Source organism: Limulus polyphemus, unplaced genomic scaffold (assembly GCF_000517525.1).
Source record: "Limulus polyphemus unplaced genomic scaffold, Limulus_polyphemus-2.1.2 Scaffold4479, whole genome shotgun sequence".
Lineage (NCBI taxonomy): Eukaryota > Metazoa > Arthropoda > Merostomata > Xiphosura > Limulidae > Limulus > Limulus polyphemus.
In genome coordinates, this window is record NW_013670089.1 from 9376 (window position 1) to 34046 (window position 24671).

Below are 24671 nucleotides of genomic sequence, written 5' to 3' on the forward strand. Positions count from 1 at the left end.
AGATAATTATTCATGTTCATTGACATGGGAGTTAGAGGACACTGCACATTCACTAATACTCTAGCTCCATTGTTAAGTTGATATCCATATCCAAAATATCTTCCATTGTGCTCTTTTCTCTGAAAATTGTAAAATGGTGGTTGAAAAACGATTGTCAATGCAATCATTACCTGGTCTGATATCTAATACAAAGCAAGGGTAAGCACGTGACTATAGGGTTCCCAGAGAATGTGGTCATACTTATGAATTGAAGAAAGTGAAGAAAATATATGGAGAGAGAGAAAAAACACAGTATTATAGCATGGTTGTTAATAGTTAATTTTACCACATTTGTTGAATACTTAGAATCATTGTCTTGCTGAAAGACAGGTCCTCGCCCGATGATTCATGCTTCTGATGAAATGGCACGATGGATCAGAATCTGCATGTACTTGTGTCATTTTTTTATATCACAGACACTGCTGGCTGAGTTGCATCCCTAACTTGTACCGATATCCCACCATTCTTCATTGTATATCTACATCAAATTTGCTACCGTTCTCCTCTATCACCAAACAAACTGTTATTAATTGTTACCAAACAATTCAAACTTTGATTCATCTTTAAAGGTCACACGTCTCCAACTTGTTCATTTGACTGTTTATGGTCCGATGCCATTTTCAACCTTATGGTTTAGTTACCTATGAACAGCTGCGAATTTCCAGTAGATACACTTTGTTCTAATACTATATGTTTTCCATTCTTTCAGTTACAAGTACATTTTTTCAAAATTATGTTGTTTTGCATAGTTCCCGGATGGTGCTCAAGTGAGTTACTAACTTTTTCTTTCCTTAAAGGGTGAACTAGGTTATGTAAGGATTAAGCGCCTTCTTGTGGTTTTTAATTTGTGAGCTGGGTTACTTTTGTCAGCAAATCAGATAAGATTTGCGAGTGAACTCGCCATTGTCCTTCACTGCTCATTGGCCAGCTGATCTTACAGGCACTCATGTTTTTTCTTGTGTCAGGAACTTGAGGGTTTATTAACATATTTAAAACAGTGTTGTGGAATGGGAGAGCAGATTACACAGATTTTAACAAGAGAATTGTATGGAATGTACACCAGAATTACAGAGATTTCATACAGATTTAACTATATTTTTACATAAGTTTATGGAGATTTGTGTGTGTGCTTTTTTCAGTTAATTTGTTCAGCTGAAGGTAGTATTTTCCTTTTTTCATAGTGATGACTCTTAAAGTTCTTGCATTAGTTGTGTGATTCTGCAGGATGGTGTCTTTTTTCTCATTTCAAGCAAGCTCCAAAAGTTCTTGTGCTGTGTTGGGTGTTCACCCATCATTCAATAACGTTTAAATATATTTGTTGTTTACTTTAATTTTGTCTAGTGTAAGCACCATAAGATTTTTGCCAGTGATTTAGAATTGTTTACGTTTGCCCTACTCAGACAGGTTTTAGAGTTTGTTTCATTTTAAGTCATGAAGCACAGTTAGGGTCGTTTTTAAGTGGTTATTTTGTTGGACCTGGATTTCACAGCTCTAGTGTATTTAAATAGATTAAACTGAGATTATGTTAAGTAAACTTGGGGTTATTTTTATTTAGTGGTTTCATTTCATTCAGTGAAATTTATTGGGGGGGGGGGGCAAATGGACCAAAGGGAATATATTTTCAATAAAAGTCTTCATTGGCTCTTGTTAGCCCTAAACTTTCTGTCGACAGATATCAACAAAGCTCTTAACAAACATACACGATCACTTATCCGTTGTATTGTACTGTGTTAGTGGAGTATATTTTACTTGTATTGTTAACCTTGAATCACTAAATACTTGGTTCTTTATGTAAATCATTTTCTTATCTCTTTCTTTTTGACTCAACTGTCGCAACTCGTCGGAAGCATACACTCAAACTTGACATACGAGAACATCCAGTTATTAGCGGGCTTATTTTTCTGCTTTGTTGGTCATTCGCGAGATACTTCAGCTGCAAGCATTGCATGAAAAATAGTGCGAAATATAATAATGTTTTCCGTTTACTTGTGTTAGAATACTCCGCTCACAAAATTTTAAATTTTTATGATACATTTAGTGGTAAGTAGAAGTTAAACGCAGGAAGGAAACAGAAATGTGGTAATACGCTTTGAAAAGTTGTAAATATTCACAGAAGGACATAGAAATTATTGCCTAATATTTTATTATTATTTCACAAAATAAAAAGTTACTTCTAATATGCTTGGTAGGAGAACTATTAATTTATTGTGTAGGCCAATGTGATATTATAACTATAACAACTGTTTTGTATAAAGATTTTGGAGTCTTTAATATGTTTTAACATTTTTTTGTCTAATAGCCATTTAGTATTATTTTCATCTAATTGGTATTCTTTGTCCATATTTTGGTTAAATACTTTCGATAAGTAGTTTATAAAATTCTTGTATTATGAATAGAGGTATCTTTTTATTTTGAGAAATTTAAATTCATTGACGAGACAGCGTTCTCATTTTCAAAACAAAATTAAACTCTAGGATTTATTCTATTTTGTATAACGCAGAAGTATTAACAGATCAAATATATAAATGGTCCCTTTCCTTCTTAGGCAAGGTCGTACATAAACACATATGATTGATCTAAATATCCGGGAACTGAAGAAATAAAAGGGTCACAGAAAACATATATTTTGTAAAAAATTTTAATTCTTAATTAAAATTGTAAAATAACATATAAGAAAGTTTTAAGATTTCTCTAACGCTAATAATGCAGGTTAAAATGCTTAAAATATTATCTGTAAATCTTACATAATATATTCTGTGTATTTTTAAAGATGTTTATCATCCGGGCATTTGGTAAGTGTCTACCAGTTGTATGGGTATGAAACAAAATGGCGGCACCCATACTGAAGTGGAAGCGGGTGACAAATACAACAGGTCCTGCTCCAAGACCTCGACATGGTCATAGAGCAGTTTCTATCAAAGATCTGATGATCGTCTTTGGAGGAGGCAACGAAGGAATTGTGGACGAACTTCATGTTTATAATACATGTAAGTATGAGTTTTTCTTAGGCCTAACGGTTAAGGTATAGGAAGACCGAAAACTAATATGGCGGTCTGTCTGTACAGTGTATTGCCATTGGCAACTGGGCTTCAAAGGGCGGGAAGTGAAATTATTGTTGCCAAAATGTTTTGATATTTATATTTTTTGTTAGTACATTTTATTTGTACTTTTATGAAATACATAATATTACACCGTAGTTGGTGACATGTTGTTCAAACCAGTTTGAAAGTTTGTGAAAATTATTCTTAGTAGTCTCTGTTCAATTCAACATGGCGGCGCCCTAAGCCTCATCCCGCTATCATTTGTTAGGCTTAAAACACTTGCAACATTCTATGTACCTTAAATGAGAATGATATTAAGTCATTGTCTGTGATAAATAATAAATTAATTACGAGGATACACGCATACATACATATATTTTTAACAAAACTATTAAATTCTAGTTTTGTATCTTATTGTTAGTTTATTAATAATATGTTTATCGTAACAATATATATACATCGAATAATACATTATAACTAAGAAGTTAAAACTCGGGTTATTAACTTTAGGTCTATATATAAGTTCAACTTCTTCTGATTCCAGAAACGTAAATGCAAAAAGTTAATACACAGCAGTTGTCCTTGCAAGTGGCTATTATTGTAATAGAGTTCAAAAAGTACAGATCACTTCAGAGTAGTATATTTCATTACTGTTTAACAAACCCATGTAATACATGGAACCATGTCAAAATCTTAAATGTAATAATGTTTATCAAATACACAAAAATTATTTTTAAAAACTCCAATACCACATTTTCATACAAAAAAAACAATGAAATGTAAGTGATATAGAAATAGCAGTCTTAATATTCATAAATATATGGTTGTATAGTAACTTTTTAAAACAAGTTTTTGAAGAAATTTGGTTTAAATAATAATTATTAAGTTAAATAATATAATTTTTTAAGCCTTTCAGATTTTAATGATCCTACATTTTTAACTTTTCTCTAGTATTAGCTACAAAAATGCATTTTAATGAAAAAAATTGCAATTTTCAATAATCCTACTGTACAGGAAGAATACTTTGTGAAAGTTCTTTAGCAAGGTGAATGCCCCAGAGTTTATATTTTTATATCAGATTTTACATAAATGTTTAAACAGGTTGTAATTTCTGTTTCCTTTCATTTGTCTTATATTGTATGCATGCACACACACACCACAAGTATTTCTGTATGTAAATAGCAGGACTTAAAACACATTAAAAATGTTACAATCAAACCTAATACTAAGAACAAGCTATGCTCAGCAGATATCAGCATCACTTAAAATGGGGGGTGGGGGTGGAATTAAATTAACATTTATGAGGATTTCTGACTGTTTCTTTGCATGTAGCCAAAATTTGAATTTTGTGTATTGTAGATACCCTATTGTATATATTTTTTTTACGTATTATTAAATCTGTAATTATGATCATATCTTGTTCTCCTTTATGGTCTTTGTTTAGTTAATTTTCAGTATTCTCTTTTTTGATTCGTAAATGAATAGAATATTCTGTTTGAGGCTGTTGTAAAAGCAAGAAACTAAAGTTTCAAATAACCTTACAATGTTATCAAAAAATTTTCAAATATTTGTGTTATTTGGTCAGATGAGTCTAGATTTATTATTTGTTGGGTAAATTCATTAATTTTTGTAAACACATTCATGTTTTTACTCTTTCATCCACAACAAAAGACAGTGTGAAGCTACCTTGTTTTTCCAGTTAGATTTAGCATTTAGTTTCTCTTCACCTAGAAGTGGTTCAGAATGCAGTACAAAACTTTTGACCTATACCAGATCTTATTAGTCTAGCTAGGTTGATTAAAGGTGTGTGTGTGTGTATATGAGTGAAGTCTATACCAAGTTTTTTATGTCAAACAAATCTCTAAAATCTCAGGTCAAGCCCCGTCCAGTGGTTAGTGGATTGTACTGTGAATCTGAGATTCCATGGTTCATGCCACATTACCTAAAAAAAAAAATTGCACCCTGCACTTTTGGGCCATGGGTGCTTTAGCAAAAAATGGCAATCAAATCTCACTATTCAATTAGAGTAGCCTACAATTTTGCAGTGAATGTTGTTCACTAGCTACCTTTCCTCTAGTCTGTAACTTCAAAATTAGGGACAACTAGTGCAGAAAGTCTTTGAGTATCTTTGCGTAAAATTCAATAATCTCTGAAGTTTCATCTTGAATTAGCCTGTCGTGACTGCTGAATGCTGGATATAGCTGAAAATTATTTTTATCACCTGTCAATGATATGTGCTTTATTATCAAGCATGAGCCAAATGGTTCTCTGTCATCATACTTATGTTAAATATACACAGTGACTGCAGTCCCTTTTTCCATGATATATCATTTGTGTAAGTCAAGAACAACTGACAGTAAATTTGTTATATTGTATATGATTGTCCAAACTGTTTTATATAAAATTCATAAAACTGTGAATTTATGAAATGGATGGGTGGGGGTAGATTCAAAAATTACTTCAGTAGGATCATTTAGTCAGTATACAGGACATATGTGATTCACTGTTTAAGATGTCAAGAAGGTTTTGTGCTTTGTATATACCAGTAATTTCTGGTTTATTCATTATGGTAATAAAATATTTTTAGTATGTAAGTTTCTAAATTTGTGCCTGTAGTTGGTACAAATATTGATGTTGCAAACATAGCTGTTGTAGATTTTTGATTGATTGAATTTTGATATTTGTTTTTTCATACTTTATGGAACACAGATGAAGACCTTGCTTTTGATTTATTGAGGGTCAGTTTTAAGATATTAATAGTTTGAAATCTAGTCATTTAGAATTTGAAGTAAAGTTATATCTTAAAATATAAAAAAAAACTTAAGTTTTATTTTCATACAATTTTCTCAGTTTTGAATATTTTTTTTACAGCCACAAATCAATGGTTTGTACCACCAGTAAAAGGAGATATACCACCTGGTTGTGCAGCCTATGGATTTGTTTGTGACAGTACAAGACTCTTGGTTTTTGGGGGCATGGTGGAGTATGGTAAATACTCTAATGAGCTGTATGAACTTCAGGCCAGTCGGTGGGAATGGAAAAGGCTTAAGCCGCGTCCACCAAAGAATGGATCACCTCCATGTCCTCGTCTTGGCCACAGCTTTACTCTTATTGGCAGTAAAGTTTACCTGTTTGGAGGACTTGCAAATGACAGTGATGACCCAAAGAATAACATTCCCAGGTATATACGAAGGTTGTTTTAAATTTAAAATAATGAATACTTTAAAGTATTTTTATTGGCTGACACAATGCTATCTTCCATGTGTATACCCAGATTTATGCTTATAGAATCCTACTGTGTAATTTTACTTAAACCCAACATTGTTAGTGTTATATAATTCATGGTTTTGTTAGACTAACAGTAAACTGCTTCAGCATAAAACATTGATCTATATGCAATATTTAAAGGAGGACAGACATGCTAGTTTATTAGGATAGTTAACAACCATAGGGACAACAAAACGAGAAGCTCCTGTGAGTGCCAAGAATCACCCTTAGCATGGAGAAGCAGTAATCAAATGTTTGTGTCCTTCAAGAGTGGAAGCTCCAAGAAGTTACTCAATGAATATGTTTTGATACAACTGCATCAAACACTGGGTTCAGTCGAACAAGTTCTGGAAAGAAATCTTATTTGGATTGTTTGCCAACACCATATATTTGAAATTATGCTTTCAGTGGTATTTGCCAGGACTATTGGTCCATCGAGTAGACCAGAAATCAGATTCCAAGAATGATGGGCATCACTTGACAAATTGCACTTCATGGCTGCTGATGATGTCAAAGATATTTACCTTCTTTTCATCAGCACAATGAAACAGGATAGGGACGAAGCAGTGCTTTACTTAATAAGATGTTACAAATGAAATAATATCCCAGAGATAATTACGAAGAGTTTTTGAAGCTTTCACTTGTGTTTCTAGTAGGCAAGGTTTCCTCTGAGGTGACATTCAGAGCTCCTGGGGCATATCATCATGCATGTTGGATGGCTAAAGCCATATACACTATCAAAATATATATCTCTTGAGAGAGGTTCAAACTGACCAACCAAGAAAGTATTAGTTTCAGGTATTGAACACTTCAGTGATCAAGTATACTTATGATAAAAGTTATTAATGCTTATATATGTTGTGCACTGTTTACTTGTTAATTTTATTAAACTGTATTAACTATTAACCATTGTCTGGTAAGAATAATTATCTTGTTTTACAGTCTGTGTGGGTTACTCTTCTATCTATGCTTTAGTGAGGAATTGCATGTTCATGAACATCAAATAAAGTGTGTTACCTTTTGGTTAAATTGTCCTAGACCTGTGATTCCCTCAGGCTGAGAAAAGTATTTAAAACTGGGTTTGTTGAGATTGTGGCACAAAACTGAAGTAAGAATAAGGTGCAAGCTTAATTTTGGAACTCGATGGGAGTCTGATCATCTTGTCCATACACATTAAGGGATGTTAGCTAGATATATATATAATAATAGTGTTGTTTTTTATACTGCTTTTTATTAGTAGTGTCACTCATCAAAAAACTACATATATATTTTATTATGAGCTTCTTAACAAATGTGTTAACCATGGCATGTGCTGATTATTATTTCTGATCTGAGCCTTTAATTGAGACTTTGCTCATTACACTTGGTTTAATTGAAAAGCTATTCCTATATAATAGGAGGATTATTTCAGTTCCACCTAAGTAGCAAGTGATTGAGACATAATTCTATCTACTACTTCTAAAATTATGCATTATGTTTGCTGATAATCTGTTTGATTATGCCACAGTTTCTGGTGTTTTAACCAAATTTGAAGTTTCAATTACTAGAAAGTCACCAAAATTTTGACCCCGGTACCCCCGTAAATACAACCTTGATCATTCCTCATTATTATTATTAATAGTAGTAGTAGTAGTAGTAGTATTAAATGTGGCTTTTTACTTCAACTTTGAATGTTTATAATTTACTTGTTAGCCTATGTATAGATTGCAAAATTACTTGTGAAAAGTCAAATATAAATATATGGTCATCTTTTACTCTTTTTAGATACTTGAATGATCTGTGTACCTTGGAACTGAAACCCTACTCTAGTGTTATGACATGGGATATTCCTCAAGTGTATGGCCAGCCTCCACCTCCACGAGAATCTCATACAGCTGTGGGGTATTACAGTTTTGACAACAAGCGCCCCCGTCTGATTATCTACGGTGGTATGAGTGGGTGTCGGCTTGGCGATTTATGGCAATTGGAAATAGGTAAGTTAACATTAAAAGTTTTAAATCAGAAATATTTTAAAATGTTTTAGGGTTTTGATATAAAAAATATATATAATTTCAAACATTATCATGCCAAAAAATCTTCCAGCTGTATGCTTTTTATTTGTTTTTTGTAACTTTATTTTTTCCGCAACATACTCCATGGCTTAATATATATTTTAATCCTTGTGTTGCTTCAGGAACTTAATCTGAGCACCCACTAAAGTTAATCTCGATGTAGTTTTTTAGCCATTTTCACTTAATCTCATGATTGTGTTGGAGGAAAATATGGCAGAAAAGTATGATATGTAATATCATAGCAAAAATGTACTAAAGGGCATGTAAAAAAAGGAAAAATAATTTGTTTTTGTAGAAAAATGTAATTATGAAGTTCCAAATAAGGTTTAACAACAAAGTTGTATGTATTCAGGAACCTACAAACATAAATCTAATATCAGCTCAGAGTGCAGGGAAAATTGCCCTGGTAATTATAAGTCTGTTAGTCTTATATCAATAGTGGGAAAAGTGTTTAAGTCTGATAAAAGATGCACTGTGAAGTCATTTAACAAAATTCAAAATTGTGTTAGATAGTCAACATGGTTTTACTGGGGGAAAACCTTGCCTTGCTAATGTTTTAATATTCTTTGAAGAGGTTACTGCTTATGTAGAGGAGGGTAAGAATGTGAATTTGATGTATTTCAGTGTTCAAAAACATTTGACAAAGTGCCACATAAAAGGTTTGGTAAAAAAGTAGTAATCTCCTTAGGTGTGGGTGATAAAATGGCTCATTGGATAGAAACATAGCTGGATGGTAGAAAGCAGAGGGTTTTTTATATATGGAGTTTGGTCAGACTGTAGGATTCCTTAAGACTCACTATTAGGACCTCAATGACAATGATAGGACTAGGGGACATATACAAGTTTTGGCAGGATAAGAGTAGTCTTCATCTAAAATATTTTTATTTTTCTAACAAGGTAGTTGGCCTTTGGAATGGGTTGTCTTGAGATGTGGTGGAGGCAGTAAATTTAATGGAATTTAAAGAAGGCTTAATAAGGGTTGGCTTTGAGTGTTTTGTTTTGTTGGTTAGTTTAGTAGATGGGATTGTCTAAATGGGGCAACAGGTCCATTATAGTCCTTAAGTGTTTATGCTGTTTTATATAAATGGTGATATGTCTCGTATTAAGTTTATTTTTTTACTCCTAAAATCCTTACAATTACCATTAATGGAGTATTATAGCCTAAATTGAATTATTTACAAAAAGTTATTTTTGTTGTTGGTACCAGAATAGTCCAAGTGGTTCTTGGCTTTATAACTGGTAAGTTTGAGTGCAGAAATAGCTCGTATTGAAATTTTCATTAGTAATGCTCACTGAATTTTAGCATTAGTAAAGATCTGTGACTATTAAAAAATATTAAGTGGAGATACAGTTGTTATTAAATAGGACTAATATTATTCTGTGTAACAATGTTAAGGTATTAAGAAGTTGTTTATGTCTAATTTGATATTATGATAACCTATTATAATTAGTTTACATTTAGTGGGTGTACTACAGAACAGGAGTAGATTTAACAAAACATTAGTTAGATAAGCAAATATGAAAATATACCTTGACTTTTAATTGTCCATGCATAAACTGAAATTATTTTATAGCTATTCAGATAATACTAAGCACTTTAAAAAATTTGGTTTGTGCTCTCATTAAACAGTGTTTTATAATGTTGGAATAAATTGTAAAATAAATGACACAAACATTTATTAGGGTTGGGTTCAGTGAATTGGAAAGCAAATTTAAAGTGTAAATTCTTTATTATATGTAATATCTTGATATAGAAGCACATAAATAACAATAATAATAAGACAAGAGCTGAGAAATAACCATAATATTAAAATATTTATTTTGGAATATTACTTTATATATTGAAATTTTCTGTATATTGTACAAATTTGTTTAAGGTTTTATTTAGTAATAGACTTTTTTTGTGGTTCAGATACAATGCAATGGCATAAGCCCTTGGTGCACGGCATACCTCCACTTCCTCGCAGTTTGCATTCTGCTACTTTGATTGGTACCAGAATGTTTGTCTTTGGAGGCTGGGTCCCCCTAGTGATGGATGACAGCAAAGCAGCAACCCATGAAAAAGAATGGAAGTGCACAAACACTCTAGCATCTTTGAACTTAGGTAAAATTTTATGTTTAATACATCAACAACAAAAATTTTAATTCAATAGATGGACACAATTGCCATTTCGAGAAGAAAGTCATAAGCACCGAACTCTTTATTTCCAGTTTTATTATCCAAATTAACAAAGCTTTTGTAATAGGCAGCTTATTCAGTTTGTTAACTGATTTTAAAAATTATAAAATCACCTGTTTTAGTTATCTTAATATTTGATAATTGTGAACAAAGGTGGATTGTGAGGTACATATACTGGGAATGAACCAAGATGCCCTGGTGGTATGTCCCAAATAATACTGAGATTGATTTAGCAAAGACAATGAACATATGGTTACCTCATCATGTGTTAGAGATGGATCAAATAATTTTGGAAGTCTTCAAGCTGTGGTGTCAAGTTCTGGCAGTTTGATATTCTAATCAAAACGTGAAGCAAGACACAGGTACGAGTATTTTTATTTCTTTTATTGATTTCCAAGTGCATTTTTAAAACTTTGAAAAATTTACATGGTGATTCAGTATAATAATTTTTACTCATTTTATCAAATCAGTTTTAACATCAGTTTGGCCATGTCATATAACCTGCTATACCTATGCTTTCTAAGCAATGTGCTTATTTGTATTTGAACCATGGATTTGAGCAACATTTTGTTTTTCTTTTTGGTTTAGATGGATATAAGTTTATAATTTGCAAAAGACAACATAGATAACAACCAGCTGTTTCTGAAATCCAACAAGAATGACAACCACAACATCAACAAGAAACAGTGCATCCATCACCTCCTCATCTGTGTTCAAAAATGTTTTTTGTTGTGTCTGGATAAAGAGCAGAGTGGTGGAATGTGTAAAAATTGTTTAGCTTATTGGAAGCAAATACTTCCAGGATAGAATGAGGTGATACAGGTTACAGAGGGATATTTTGTAACTTTACCATTCAGAAACTGGTGCCTAAGCAAAATAAAAATTGACTAATGACACAAATTCAAAGTTTTATACTCAAGCTTTCCAGACTATGAAGTCACAGAATCCAGAGGAACTGTTAGCAAACAACACTACTATTCATTAGTCGTACAAAAACAAGAAAATTTTCATTTTTTTTAGTGGCTTATCAATGTCTTATTACCTTATTTTACTTGAACTAGTGCATGCAACTTTTTATACTTCACTTTTATCACTTGGCTAGGCCTTAGGGGTAAAATATAATTTTTGAGAAGTAGGCTTGAGGTTGCTTGTTAATGCATCAGAACACACTGCTTAAGACTTCCTTGTAGCCTCAGGAAAATTTCTAGATATAGAAGGTGCAAAGAAAATTCATCAAGCTTGCCACTTTGTAATGATTACTAATGAAAGAACTGATATAAGCAAACATTTTAAATTGTGTATTTCACTCAGAATATATAATGAATCGGGTAAAAGTTGTCAAAAAATATTGATCTTTAATAATGATCACTAAAAAAAGTGCTGAATCAATCATAGATTTATTAGTTTCTGATTTTCAAAAATGAAATACACACCACAGGAAGGTGCATGCCTGATCACAAGGTAACTCTGTCATGAGTAGCGATAATCAAGGAGTCCAGGGTATGTTTCAAGGGTGATTTTGTGAAGACATTCTATTCAAATGGTGCTGAGTACACTAGGAGCAACTAGCTATTTGTCCATGTTGCTGATTCTGCTCCTGATATAAAAGAATCCCTGGCTTTACTAAATTCATTGTTCAGTTTTATCATGCATTCACATTGGTTTCATTAGTATGAAAAAAAAAAACCCTTATTAATGACCCTGGTTTAAATCAAGCATTGTGTTTCTACTGTAGTCAGGTATTGGTGATTTTGCTGTAGCAGATGGATTACTAATATGTTCAGTATGCATACAGTTGTAATTTTACATGCATTGTGACATTTCTTTCCATTTTAAAACTGTTAAATCAAAAAGCATTTCATATCAGTATCAAAATACTTGATTGTTCTTCTACAATTACTTTGAGTTAAGAAATTTCAAGTGAGAAAACTATGAAACTATATTGACCAGTATAAACAGCTCACAAATTTGTGAACCAATCAGCAAACACCTTTTTGAATCACTAAAAACTTGTGAATTATTTTTACGATTTATTAAACTATTTATTCATTTATTTTAAATATAACATGCAGATTCACTGACAGGATTATGGTTGTCTTTCAGAATTGTTCTTTCTTCAACCCAGCTCTAACCACTAATGATTTGAAATACGGGTTGAATGATCTCAAAGTTTAGTGGTACGTTTTTCAAAAGTATGTATTGACACTATGCAAAAAAGGGTGAGTTATGTGTTCCAGAATGATGTTATGACGGTGTGAATGGAACCAGGGATTTGTCATACTTATCTAATCTTGTCAAAGATTAGTAATATAGTCCTGGTAATCTCTAATGTTACTGTGAAAATCTGAAGCAACTTCAGTACCTGTAGATGAAATATGACTGAATTTGGAAATTGCCTAACAAAAGACAATTTGGATCACCTAATGCACATCTCAGTTGATTGTCAAATACACCAACAAGAGAATATTTTTGGAAGGTGTTTCTGAAATCTGGAGTAAGGAAAATAGTGGCACATTGCATTATAGTGTTCAAAATTATTTTTACAATGTACTAAGACATGTCCTTATTACATTGTGTACTTATTATATACTCATTACAAGTGTTGCCCATTAGATTGTATATTTCTTGTATAAATAGTGTTTTACAACCATTTATACTGATTTCATTCTTAACATACTTGTAATGTGTACTGCTATGCAAGAGACATGTCAGTTACATTTTCATTTGTTGTTAATACTAGAGCTTTCATGTTTTTGTAATTTTACACATTTTTATGTGTAATTAGTTTTCCTAATTTATGCTTAATACATGACAATAAAAAAAAATGTTTTCATCCTTATGCTTACTTGTTTATTTATAAACAAATTTCTTTCTTAAGTCTTTGCTTCTTATTTTCATATGGTTAATTTATGAATGTAAAGATAATGATTTTCTTTACTTTCGACATAGTAACTGAAAACAAATGCAATATTTTTGCTAGTTAACATAAAAAGGAACAATTTAAAAATTTTATGAAATTTAATGAATTTTTAAGATGACCGTGATTAATTTGTCATATCTATAAAGGTGTTTAAATTAATTGATAAAATTGAACCAATTGTGAAGAAGAATCATTGGCCAAATTTCCAGAGCTGAAATTCATTCTAACCACTCCTATAGTCCAAGCGTGATCATGAACATAAACCAAAACTATTGTTTCTTTGGTGCTGAGATATTCATTTATGCATTTGTAATATATATAATTAATCTTTTATCTAAAGTGTCTAACTTTATACATAATGATTCTTTTGACATTTATCATAAATACAAATGTGATTGGTATTTTTTTTACAAACTGTTTCTTTGACCGAGATGTTGATCATTTGAGCTGAAGACTGGATTTTATCTTGTTTTTACCCCTGTTTTAGTTGAACATTGGTTTTTGATCCATGTAAATGTAATATAAAGTAAAACACCTTTAAATCATGAATCTACATGAGAAATAGTTATAGAAAAAGAAGATTTAAATTTAACAGCCACACTGTAGTAGCTGCTGTGTTCAGTAGCAAGTCGCTTAAAATGATTATTTCATACCTGTTTAGTTTGATAAACACAGAACTGAAAGAATTAAAAATCTTAACCATTATGAAATCAAATAAGGTTTATTTTAGAACAACAATGATTATTACAAATGGCATTATTATAGTGTAACACTAAAACACGCGTCATTATAATTTAACCTCAAATAGCGAGGATATGTAAAATTTCTTCTTTACAAAAGACATTTTTTCTATAAAACTTATTATTTAAAGTCATGAATTTCATTTCAAACTATTTTATGTAATCTCAAAAATTACAGATCAGAGTGGAATATTTATGTTTAAAGTTATTTAGATTTTTACTGGGTGAATATAGAAAGTTTTTCAAACTAAATGATATTTTGGTTTACTGATTTGAGTAATAATATGCCTACTGTACCCAATTCAATAAAAAAAAATTTGGAATATAACATGATGTCACAAGAAAACAAGTTCAGTTTTTCTTTACTAATGTTAAATAAATGCTTGTTTGATAGCTGAACAATAAGTGTTTCACTCTGTGAGAGAGAACCAACTGCATTGAGTTGGTGCATGTTCCATAGTTTGTTTTATTGTATTGATAATAAGAAAAACTACTGGATAAAAAAGTTTGATTCTTGGGGAGAACCTTTTACAGATTTACGTAGCTTCTGCAAATAAAATATTTTATGCCATATTTATATGAATTCACAGCCTTGAAATATTGAAAAGATCTTGTTATGATGTATTTTTAAGAATCAATGAAAAATGCTTACATATGTTGTGAATTTTAATTACTGATTTTTATTTCATCCATAATTTTATATGGTTTACAAAAAAAAATTAGGACTGTAACTGTAGCAGAAGTAATTGTACTTGTAACAACATATCACCAAGCTAAGCTTTTACTTATTTCTATTAAACTGAAAGCGGTTAAATCTCAGGCAGTTGAAAATAATGAAAAAATAGCTTTGGTTATATCACTTCTCAAAGCTAAGGTATAGGTAATTACATCACACAATGACATCCAAGTTTCAGAAGCAGCTATTGGTTAAAAATAAACTACACTTGTATTCAAATTACAAAGTTAAATTAGTACTATTTTAGTTGTAACTATTACAACTGATTTCCTAGGAAGCTATGAGTGCAGTATTATGCTCAGAAAAAATTTGACAAATACAGATAATTTCATTTACAGCACTCTGAAATCAACCCAAAATCTTTTTTTTTTTTTTTTTTCCTTATTTTTGGCAGATTTTATTACAATGCTATACTATTTTTTTGTGCAAGTCTGTGGAGGGTGGGATCACATCAGGCAATCTCATGTTGTATATACAAGCAATTGGAAAGTTAATGAACACATAAACCAAAGAGCAGCAGATCTTAGTAATAACAAGGTAGCAGTGGTATAGTAACTGATTTGAACAGTCTATAAGTTAGTACATTGCAGTCATGTATCACACTGCATCAGTTCTGTTTGTGTCACCAGAAAGTATTTGAAATACCTCTCTTGCTATGCTAGGCCAGTCATGATTATTGTGACTAGTTCATAGGTCAAATACACAAAAGCGGTCAGTTTCTTCATCACTTTAATGCAAACCTTGTTATGATTTAATTTAAAAAAAAATTCATTTTGCTTGTTTGTTTTTTGTAGAAACAATGACATGGGAGCCCTTAGCTATGGAAGTGTTTGAAGATGCTGTACCTAGAGCTCGTGCTGGCCACTGTTCTGTTGCAATCAATAGTCGTTTGTATATCTGGAGTGGACGAGATGGTTACAGAAAAGCTTGGAATAATCAAGTAAGGCAAATAAATCTTTAACATTTACTTTTTTTTCTGGCTTACATGTGTACTAATTAAAAATATATATATTAGCTTACAAATAGCATTTAAGCGTATTGTATAAAATATTTCAGTTATTGTTACTAACTATTTGGTGATATTAAATAATCTGTATTTTATACCTCATAGTAGCTTGTTTTGTCAGAATGTTTTTGTTTAAGAAAAGCGGTATGTTCTTTTTTCAGAAAGTTTTATTTTTAGTGAGGCATTTCAACATAGATAAAAATTGAATCTTTTTACTTTTTTTTTGTAACTGTCTTAAGGTGCTGAATGCATGGGGAAGGGTAACATTTTGGTTTAACAAGTACAAGTAGTGTTGTTTATGGAATTATAAGCAAGTTGTGTTTCTAAGATTGAAAAAATTAATTCTTTGGTGAGCTGAAGCTATTCAGAAATATTTTATATTAGTCTTTGTTCTGAATGGTATTTTTATTGATTACACTTCACAATTAAGGTATGCTCTTTATCTAAAGAAACTTTCCTCCCCATCTCTCTTGATTAAACCCAGTAGAATTTTTAATGTTATACGTACTACATTTGTGTGTGTTTAACTGTTGCATATTCATTAAGATGACATCAAGATGATTTAGTTAAGAGCATGATTTTTAATTTTGAAAGCAATGAGTTGATAAAAAATTATTGTTCTACGGTTAGTTTAGTAACATATAAGTTAAAGCACTTAAATCTTTGAAATTAGAAGATATAGAGTAAGCACTAGGTTATATAAACTGATTATACATTAAAATGTAAAGTCAGAAATGAAATGTTTGTGTGAAAGTCAATCATCATAAAATAATTTTGTTCTGTGCGAGTCATTTCCATAGATCATTATACTGCTAGAAACTGGGTTTCAATACCTGTGTTGGACAGAGCACAGATAGCCCATTGTATAGCATTGTGCTTAACTACAAACAACCTTAGATCATATCTCCCAAACACTCTTAAAGTATAGACAAAAAAGTATACAAACAATTTTATTATGTATACATATTTTTTAGAGAGAGAAAAGTAATTATTTTAATGTGGTTAAGTATTTTAATTCCAGAAAATTAATAATTTATTCATTTGTAAGTTTGAAAATAAGACACCATCAGTCATCACAGAACCATACGGCACAGAATGAGAAGCATGTTCACATAGCAGTTTGAATTCAGAGTTGATCAGCCAATAAGTGGAGAGATTGGAAATTGAGTCTTTGTGAGTCAACAAAACGGTGCTAATGATCAAACTGGATCCTTTGGAAATTCATTATTTAGGCAATATTCATGTTAGAAAGCCCTCTAATATATCATAAATGTTTGTTTTTTTTATAATTTTTATGAACTTATAGCAGAAATTACTCTGTCACAGAAACGTTTCACTTCACAGACTGTGCTGGCAGTTACTACAATTTTTCCTGCCGTATTCTTTTTATATGTGTTTATAAATATAAAATTAATAACTTTATAATCATGAAATAACTGCTGAAAATTAGTAAATAAAATAAGAGATTGTAGTAGGCCTTTATATCATTTGTAGTTTACTGTTTCAAATGGATCCTACAATCTATAAAAAAAACAAAAAAACAGCCAGTGTAATTGAAAAAAAAATTATGCTCTCACGTTCTTGTCCCATAATTTAGTATTGATCATAGCTGTGCATGCGATAAACATAAATAGGAATGTTTACGTGGGGACATGAACGAATATGAATAATGATTTCTATCTCACATAAATCAAGTAACAGTAATCTTGTGTTCATTTACTGTTTGTATCATTGAATGTGTTCAGTTTTAGGAGCCACTCTAAGCTTAACCAGTGTGTGTAACTGTTCATTTTAATTTTAAATAAGGCTTTTCTAAGATGTGTACTTCTTGTTGTTTACATTGTGTTACCTCTTAGTCAGTTAAATAAATGTTTTTACTTAAGACAATTGTGATATAATTAAACTTGTTTATAAATTGCACAGCATAGTTATATTAGAAATCTTCTGTATATTCAACTTAATAACAGGTAAGAAGTGATTATCTAATTTCCAAACTACATTTTTTTAACTGTGTAGGAAGAATAAGAAATTGTAAAAACCTACCTGAGAACAGTGTTATGTTCATAGGTTTATGGGTTAAAGATAAACTTGTACTTTTCTTTTCTTGTAGCTAAGTATCAGTTAACTTGTTATCATATTAATTAATGACAGGTGGCTGAAATATCTTTCCTTAAATGTGTACACATACATTAAAAAAGTTACTTGGTTGTTGTAGGTTTGTTGTAAGGACTTGTGGTATTTGGAAACTGAAAAACCACCACCACCATCTCGTGTTCAGCTTGTAAGAGCTTCAACAACAACATTAGAAGTATGTTGGGGAAGTGTTCCAACAGGTAAATTTGTATTTTATGGTTTTTGTGATGAATGTGTGAACTTGTTTGCTTTTCTCCAATTACAAACATAAGCTGATCACTGATATAGTATACAAGGCTATAAATGCATAGTTTTACTTTGAGAATGTGGGATATACTATTAACATTTTGGAACATAAGGTCAGGATTGGTGATGTTCATTTTCTGCTGTTAGTGGTACTTCAGTTAAGAGAATTTGTGAATATTAAAGTTCTTAACAATATTATGACTGCTGAGAACCTTTCTAGTGTCAAGTGCCATTGCACATCAAGTTTGAAAATTTAAGAAAATTATAATTCGAACTCTACTTCAGAATTTTTTACTCATAAGTATTTTAAAACTGATATTTGATTGTTATGTAACATTTATTTCATGCAATTTGCAAAGAAAGAATGTAAAAAAAAAGTTAACTTGCATTTCTGATCAGATGTTATTTAGGTCATGGATAAATTTGCCAGTTTATGAACTGTTTTTTTACAATTTATAGCCAGAAGTGGTGGCTGCTGCAATTAACAAAATGAACTTTCAAAAGAAAGTGCAAATTGATGGGAAATATAAAATGGAACTTTCTGATCAACAATAAGAGAATATTAAATTCCAGGACACAAGGGGGGGGGGGTATTTTTTACATATTTTTCAAAACATTGTCTCATAACAATATTTAATTAATGTACAAATTTTATTTGATCACAATTTTTATGCCAAGTAGAGGGTATGTTCAGTATTTTCTTGAGGAAAAAAGAAACATTTGCTTGGGCATTGCTTGCATGTATTTATCCATTGTGTGGTTTTTCAAACAAAGTGGATGCACTAATTTTACTGTAAAGATTAATGTGCTTTACAGAATGATTCAAGGGAGACTGGTTTATTTTATACTGAGTGAAGATAATGTAGAGTAACACTTTCTTAGCTTAGAATTTTATTAAGACTTGCAGTTTTAGAGCCAAGTTGATATATTTCATACTTTTTCTATTTGTTTTCTAACAACGAAGTTTGGTGTTAAAGAAATACTTCCCATTTGTTTTTGTTGTTAATTGTTTTAGGGTTTGTGTTGGGGCTTAATATTTGGTTTATTTGGTTGGAAATTTCAATGTAATTGGTTTATTTGGTTACTAATGTGTTATATATCATATATATAAAAGTCAGTTTGGTAAAGCTCTGTTCATCTGTGTTGCTTAGCAATAAAACTATATCTATATAAATATAATGGTACTGTCTGTTGTCTGTCCATGTAATTACTTTGCAGGGGTGTGGATGGATGTTTATTCACCAAAATTTTTATGGGGTTACATACAAATTTTCAGTTTTGCAGTTTTTACCACTACTTTGCCCACTGTAGATGGATCTTCATCAAATTTGGTATGGTGGTTCATTTGGTCCATGGGGGGGGATACATAAAAATTTTCAGTTTTGCATTTTGTGGTTTTTATGAGCATTTTTGCATTTTTTACCACTACTTTGCACCCTGTAGATGGATCTTCACCAAATTTGTTATGGAGGCTCATTGAGTTAATGGGGAGATGCATACAAATTTTCAGTTTTATGTTTTGTGTTTTTGCATCTTTTACCGCTACTTTGTACCCCTTTTGATGGTTCTTCACCAAATTTGGCAGAAGGTTTGTTGGGTCCATGCGAAGATACATGCAAGGGAAGCAAGTTTTCATGCCCTAAGATAACCTTTCATTAATCATGAATTTACATAACTTCTGTCCAGAGAATGGGAATTCCAGCTAGTATAGATTCAAACTTACAAATGCAAAAAACTATCTTAACTGCATAGGTCACATCAACTTACAGGGGCAACAACAATCTTAACTGTATAGGTCACTTCAGCTTTGTGCATTTGTGAAATATTTCACTTACCACAGAGTTTCTTAAATAAGACATCTTGAAATAGGTAAATCAGGTATACTTCAAGAATTTTTGGTGGGACATTATGAGATAAGGTTTGGATGATAAGATTATATTAGTAAGGCTTTGGACTCCTTCTGCCTAGAGTTCTTTATTACTACCCTGGATAAATGGTCTAATACACATAAAAGCCATTTGGAAATTTGTTGTGTATAAAACTCTTATTCTTAGTCATTTTCAGTATAAGTTGGACCATTCTTATTGATTTTTTGAGAGTTTATTTGAAAATCGTTTTTATGTTCTCGGTGTATGATTTTTTTTATGATGAAGGGGGAAGTTTGGTGAACAAAGCTTGCTGAAAGAAGGGCGGGAGCTCCCGGTTTTTATTTATTTATTTTATATACAAAACACCAACCTTTTATGATGGGTCTGGCAAAGCTAGTATTTATAATAAAAGGCAGCTTTTAACTAAGATGATACGCTATGAAAATACACTAACATATGCTTAAGTGGTTCTAAGTCTCATTCAATCTACTTCATCTAAAGTACAGAGTTTCTGCATTGTTTAAATGGAATGATGCTACTCACCGAGTTAGGGTTTTGGGATTTTAGTGAGACAAATCCTGGGATTCTAAATCATTTTATTTACATTCTATTATGTTTTAATCAAAAGTAGTTTAGTTATCTGCATTCCTTAATGTATTTAAGGATGTTTAAAACATTTTGTTATTAATTTTAATTGCTATCATAATTACCTTCTTAAGCGGATGCATATTTGCTCCAACTTCAAAAATACGACATGCCACCAGTTACAAGTGTTGCATCAGCTGGAGTTAGCCAGACTACTCCAACCCAGTCTGCTCAGCCAGTCACTGCAGTGCCTACTACTCCATCTCAGCCTGCACCGTCTCCAGTAATGTCAACCACTTCAACACCCCCAACCACACCTGTCAAGACCCAAGTTGTCTCTCCAGGTGTAGCTGTTACTCCACAACAAACTCTTCTGCGACCTCTAACTCCACAACATTCTCCTAGCATCCAACCTTCTTCTCCAGGTAGGAGATTCATTAGTTTACCTTTTATGAAAAATGTGAAAAAATTGCTTATGTATTAAGGTTTGTAAAGGGTCCTGAAAAACATGGAAGAGTCCTAGAAATATTATAATGTACTCAGTAGGCCTTGCAAAGTCCTGGAACACTCAAATTTTAAAACATCAGCATATAAATCATTTCTTCTTTGGCTAACTATTTTAATTCCTGTCTTATAACCCATTATTAAATTGTTTACTCACCAGAATAATAAATTAAAACTTGACAAGGCAACTGTTGCTTCTTTCTCAACCCTATATTTCATTAAAGTATTGATTATATGACTAACACGTCAAAAGCTCACCAGATCTAATGAAATAATAAATAATGTCACATTGATATTGATACTTGTGGAATATATATGTGGAGTCTTCTGTTATTAACATCACTGTTATGTAATATTTTCAATTATTTATGTTATGTGAGGTATCTATAGCCATAAACATCAGCTTTAGAACGAGGAATTTGCATTTCATCAAGCAAAGTACCTAATATTCAAAACGTTTTTGATTCCCCAGGCAAACAGCAACGTTATTTCATTATCCAGAGTTAGTGGAATTCATTAAAAAAAAAATTGATCATGATATTATTTTGAGCTGGAAAACTAACCTCAATGTTTTAATCACTCTTCTTGGATTTAACTGCACTTGTGTCTGAAAATTAAGAAACAAACTTATGAGTACTAAAGAATTGTCCCTTTTGGACAGCAGTATGTCAGTTGTTTATAGACAATTGAAATAATATGAGGCAATGGTAATAATAATAAACAGAATATATTAAAAACACAGCTCTGTTTATTTTATGTTTTAATTAATAATCATCCAAAACTAGTCGGCTGTAATTAATAATAAAGATTTTACTTTTCATTGTGACAAAAAATATTGGTTTTTATGTTTTTTACTGTTAACATGATGATGATAATGTTTATTTGCATCATTTATTAATGTATAATGTATTTTATAGGAAGCTTTGTATGCTCATTAAGTTTAATACTATAATGAGAATTTAAACTTCCAGCTTATTGTAATACTTCCATTTAATAATTATGAAACACATTTATTAGTTTTGAGTCAGTACTTATGCTTCTTGTAAGAAAAGAAGTCAAGTTGCTTTTTTTCCTGGAAAATGAATAATTACATCTCGGAAACCTCTTAAAGTCCCAGAATTTTAGTTCTTAGTTCTTTAATCTTTTTTTCAAGACCAATATATATATACACTATTTTACTTTTGTATTGTTCTCATTTTGGAGAACTATGAATTGGAGTGACATTTCAATGCACTTAAATGAATTTTCATGGGACCTGATAAAAAAATTAATTAAATTGCATCAAAAAGTCATTCCTCACCCAAGTTCTCAAAGGAAGTTGTCCACAGAATTCATCATTCACTGTAATTACTATGTTTTTCAAACAGATTCTGTAAAAAAACAAACGCTACTTAATTAAAGTAGTAGAGTACAATCATAAGTTTTACATATCATATAAATTGTTATAAAATGTTCTTATAATTTTTTTAAATATTTTTTCTGTTTTAATATCAAACACTTTATTATGTGATATGAAACTGTTAGATTAAGCTAGTAATGTAAAATTTATATTTAACTCTATGTAATCATGCATTAAATTTAATAAAAAGCCATGGCTCATATAAATTATATTGGTACCATTATAGCATAAATAGTATTTTTTTATTCCTTAACATTGGAGGAATTTTTATGATGTACTTAGGTAATTTAATTTTGTAAAGAATTGGGAAATATTTATTGATTTCATTCCTACTACATTATTGCACTTGTAAAACATTCTACACCTTCAAATATTTTCAAAACACAAGAAATCCTGATTTAAACATAAAACAATCTGAACACACTCCATTTATATGATCTGATGAAACAAGCAAAATATCTTGTGGTAAGTGTATGCCTCATGTTTATTAACTAAATAATTTATACTTTTAATTTGGTTTAAACCAGAAAGAATGATTCCATGCCTACAAGTCATTCATGTCCTTGTTCATTTCTTTTATAAATTGTTTTGTTGACCAATTTGATATGTTAGTAATGCAGCTGATACATCAAGCAACTTCTTTTTAGTGACTCATCCTTCTGTTCGTCTCCCGGTTACTCCCACAGCAGTCTCAACTGTTCGAGGTGTGTTTTATTTATGGTTTTACTCAAGTGGTTTTTTAGTGTGCTTTTCTAATTCCCAGTATTTCCTAGACTTCTGGGGGAGTGTATTTCATATTATACTGTTGTATTAATGTTTGAAATTTGATATAAGTGATATTATTATTCTCAATTTTATTTTACTAATGTGCACAAACAAAATGTATATAAGTAACATATTTCTATGTAAGAACAATAGCACTTTCTAGACCACTGACAACACATGCACACCATTGTCAGGTGTTAAGTATTGGCCAGAATAAGTACAAAATCATGGTCATATATAGATAAACCCTTCATCACTATAAATATTTGTTGTAATTTTATATTTAATCTTTTTTTTTTTAAGACCAATCATGAGAGTGTGGTCCAAGAATTACAGCACTAAAAAGTTCAATGTTTTAAAAAAAATTGTATATTCTAAAATTTATTTCACTGTCAAATTAACTTTCCATAAAATTTTCCACTAACAATAAGAGTTCACAACTCTGTTATTTAATTTTTTAAGAACCTCAAAAACTGCAAAACATGTTTGTCTCTATAGGTAGGTTTCTTTTTGTATTATTGTTTAAAGACAGCAAATGTTTTTTCTGGAGTTTCTGCTTTTCTAACACTTTAAATGTATTTATACCTTGTAACAAAACATGATTTTTTGTTTTTCTGTGCTTCAGTTTTATATTTTTGACTGTCATATGAGAAGTATTAAAAAGAAAACTTAAGTTTTATGAAACAAGTTTTTTTTCTCTACTACTATGAAGCAATAAATAAGTTTTTTCACATCAGCTATTTATTTAATGGTAATAAAAGTTTCTTAGTATTGTAGAAATTTTCTCAAGACTTTTTCACAGGCCCAGTAGTTTTACATATTTCCTATCCCTAGGTTGCTCATCAAATCCACACGAATTAGTGACAATTGCAAGATAGTCAGATATGTGAATTTTAACTACGTTAATTTTTGACTGAGGAATATAAACTTCCCCTTTAAAAGGATTTTCAAAGATTAATAACATTAAGTACATTTTTCACTTGTTAGATAATATTTCAATAATAAATTTGTCCAAAAAATTTTTTTCCCATCCAACCTGATATTAGCAAGTCTACCTTCAGCATTTCTTGAGCTAGATTCTCCTGAATGTGTGTGTGTATATATATATATATATATATATATATATATATATTATATATATATATTATTATTGTATAGTAAGTAGTAATTAAGTTAATTAATTATATATATA

The 24671-nt window shown here is 30.8% G+C and overlaps 1 protein-coding gene across 1 annotated transcript in view; it reads left to right on the top strand.

Moving 5' to 3' along the window:
- Nucleotides 1-2841: 2841 nt before the first annotated feature.
- The window catches only part of LOC106471221 (host cell factor 1-like), a 66566-nt gene continuing 44736 nt past the window's right edge, over nt 2842-24671 (top strand). Inside the window, exons 1-8 of the mRNA XM_022399846.1 lie at nt 2842-3026; nt 5952-6261; nt 8112-8320; nt 10311-10502; nt 15768-15913; nt 18195-18312; nt 20946-21236; nt 23362-23418. Coding sequence (XP_022255554.1) covers nt 2867-3026; nt 5952-6261; nt 8112-8320; nt 10311-10502; nt 15768-15913; nt 18195-18312; nt 20946-21236; nt 23362-23418 — 1483 coding nt within the window. The 5' untranslated portion in view covers nt 2842-2866. The remainder of the gene's footprint in view (nt 3027-5951; nt 6262-8111; nt 8321-10310; nt 10503-15767; nt 15914-18194; nt 18313-20945; nt 21237-23361; nt 23419-24671) is intronic.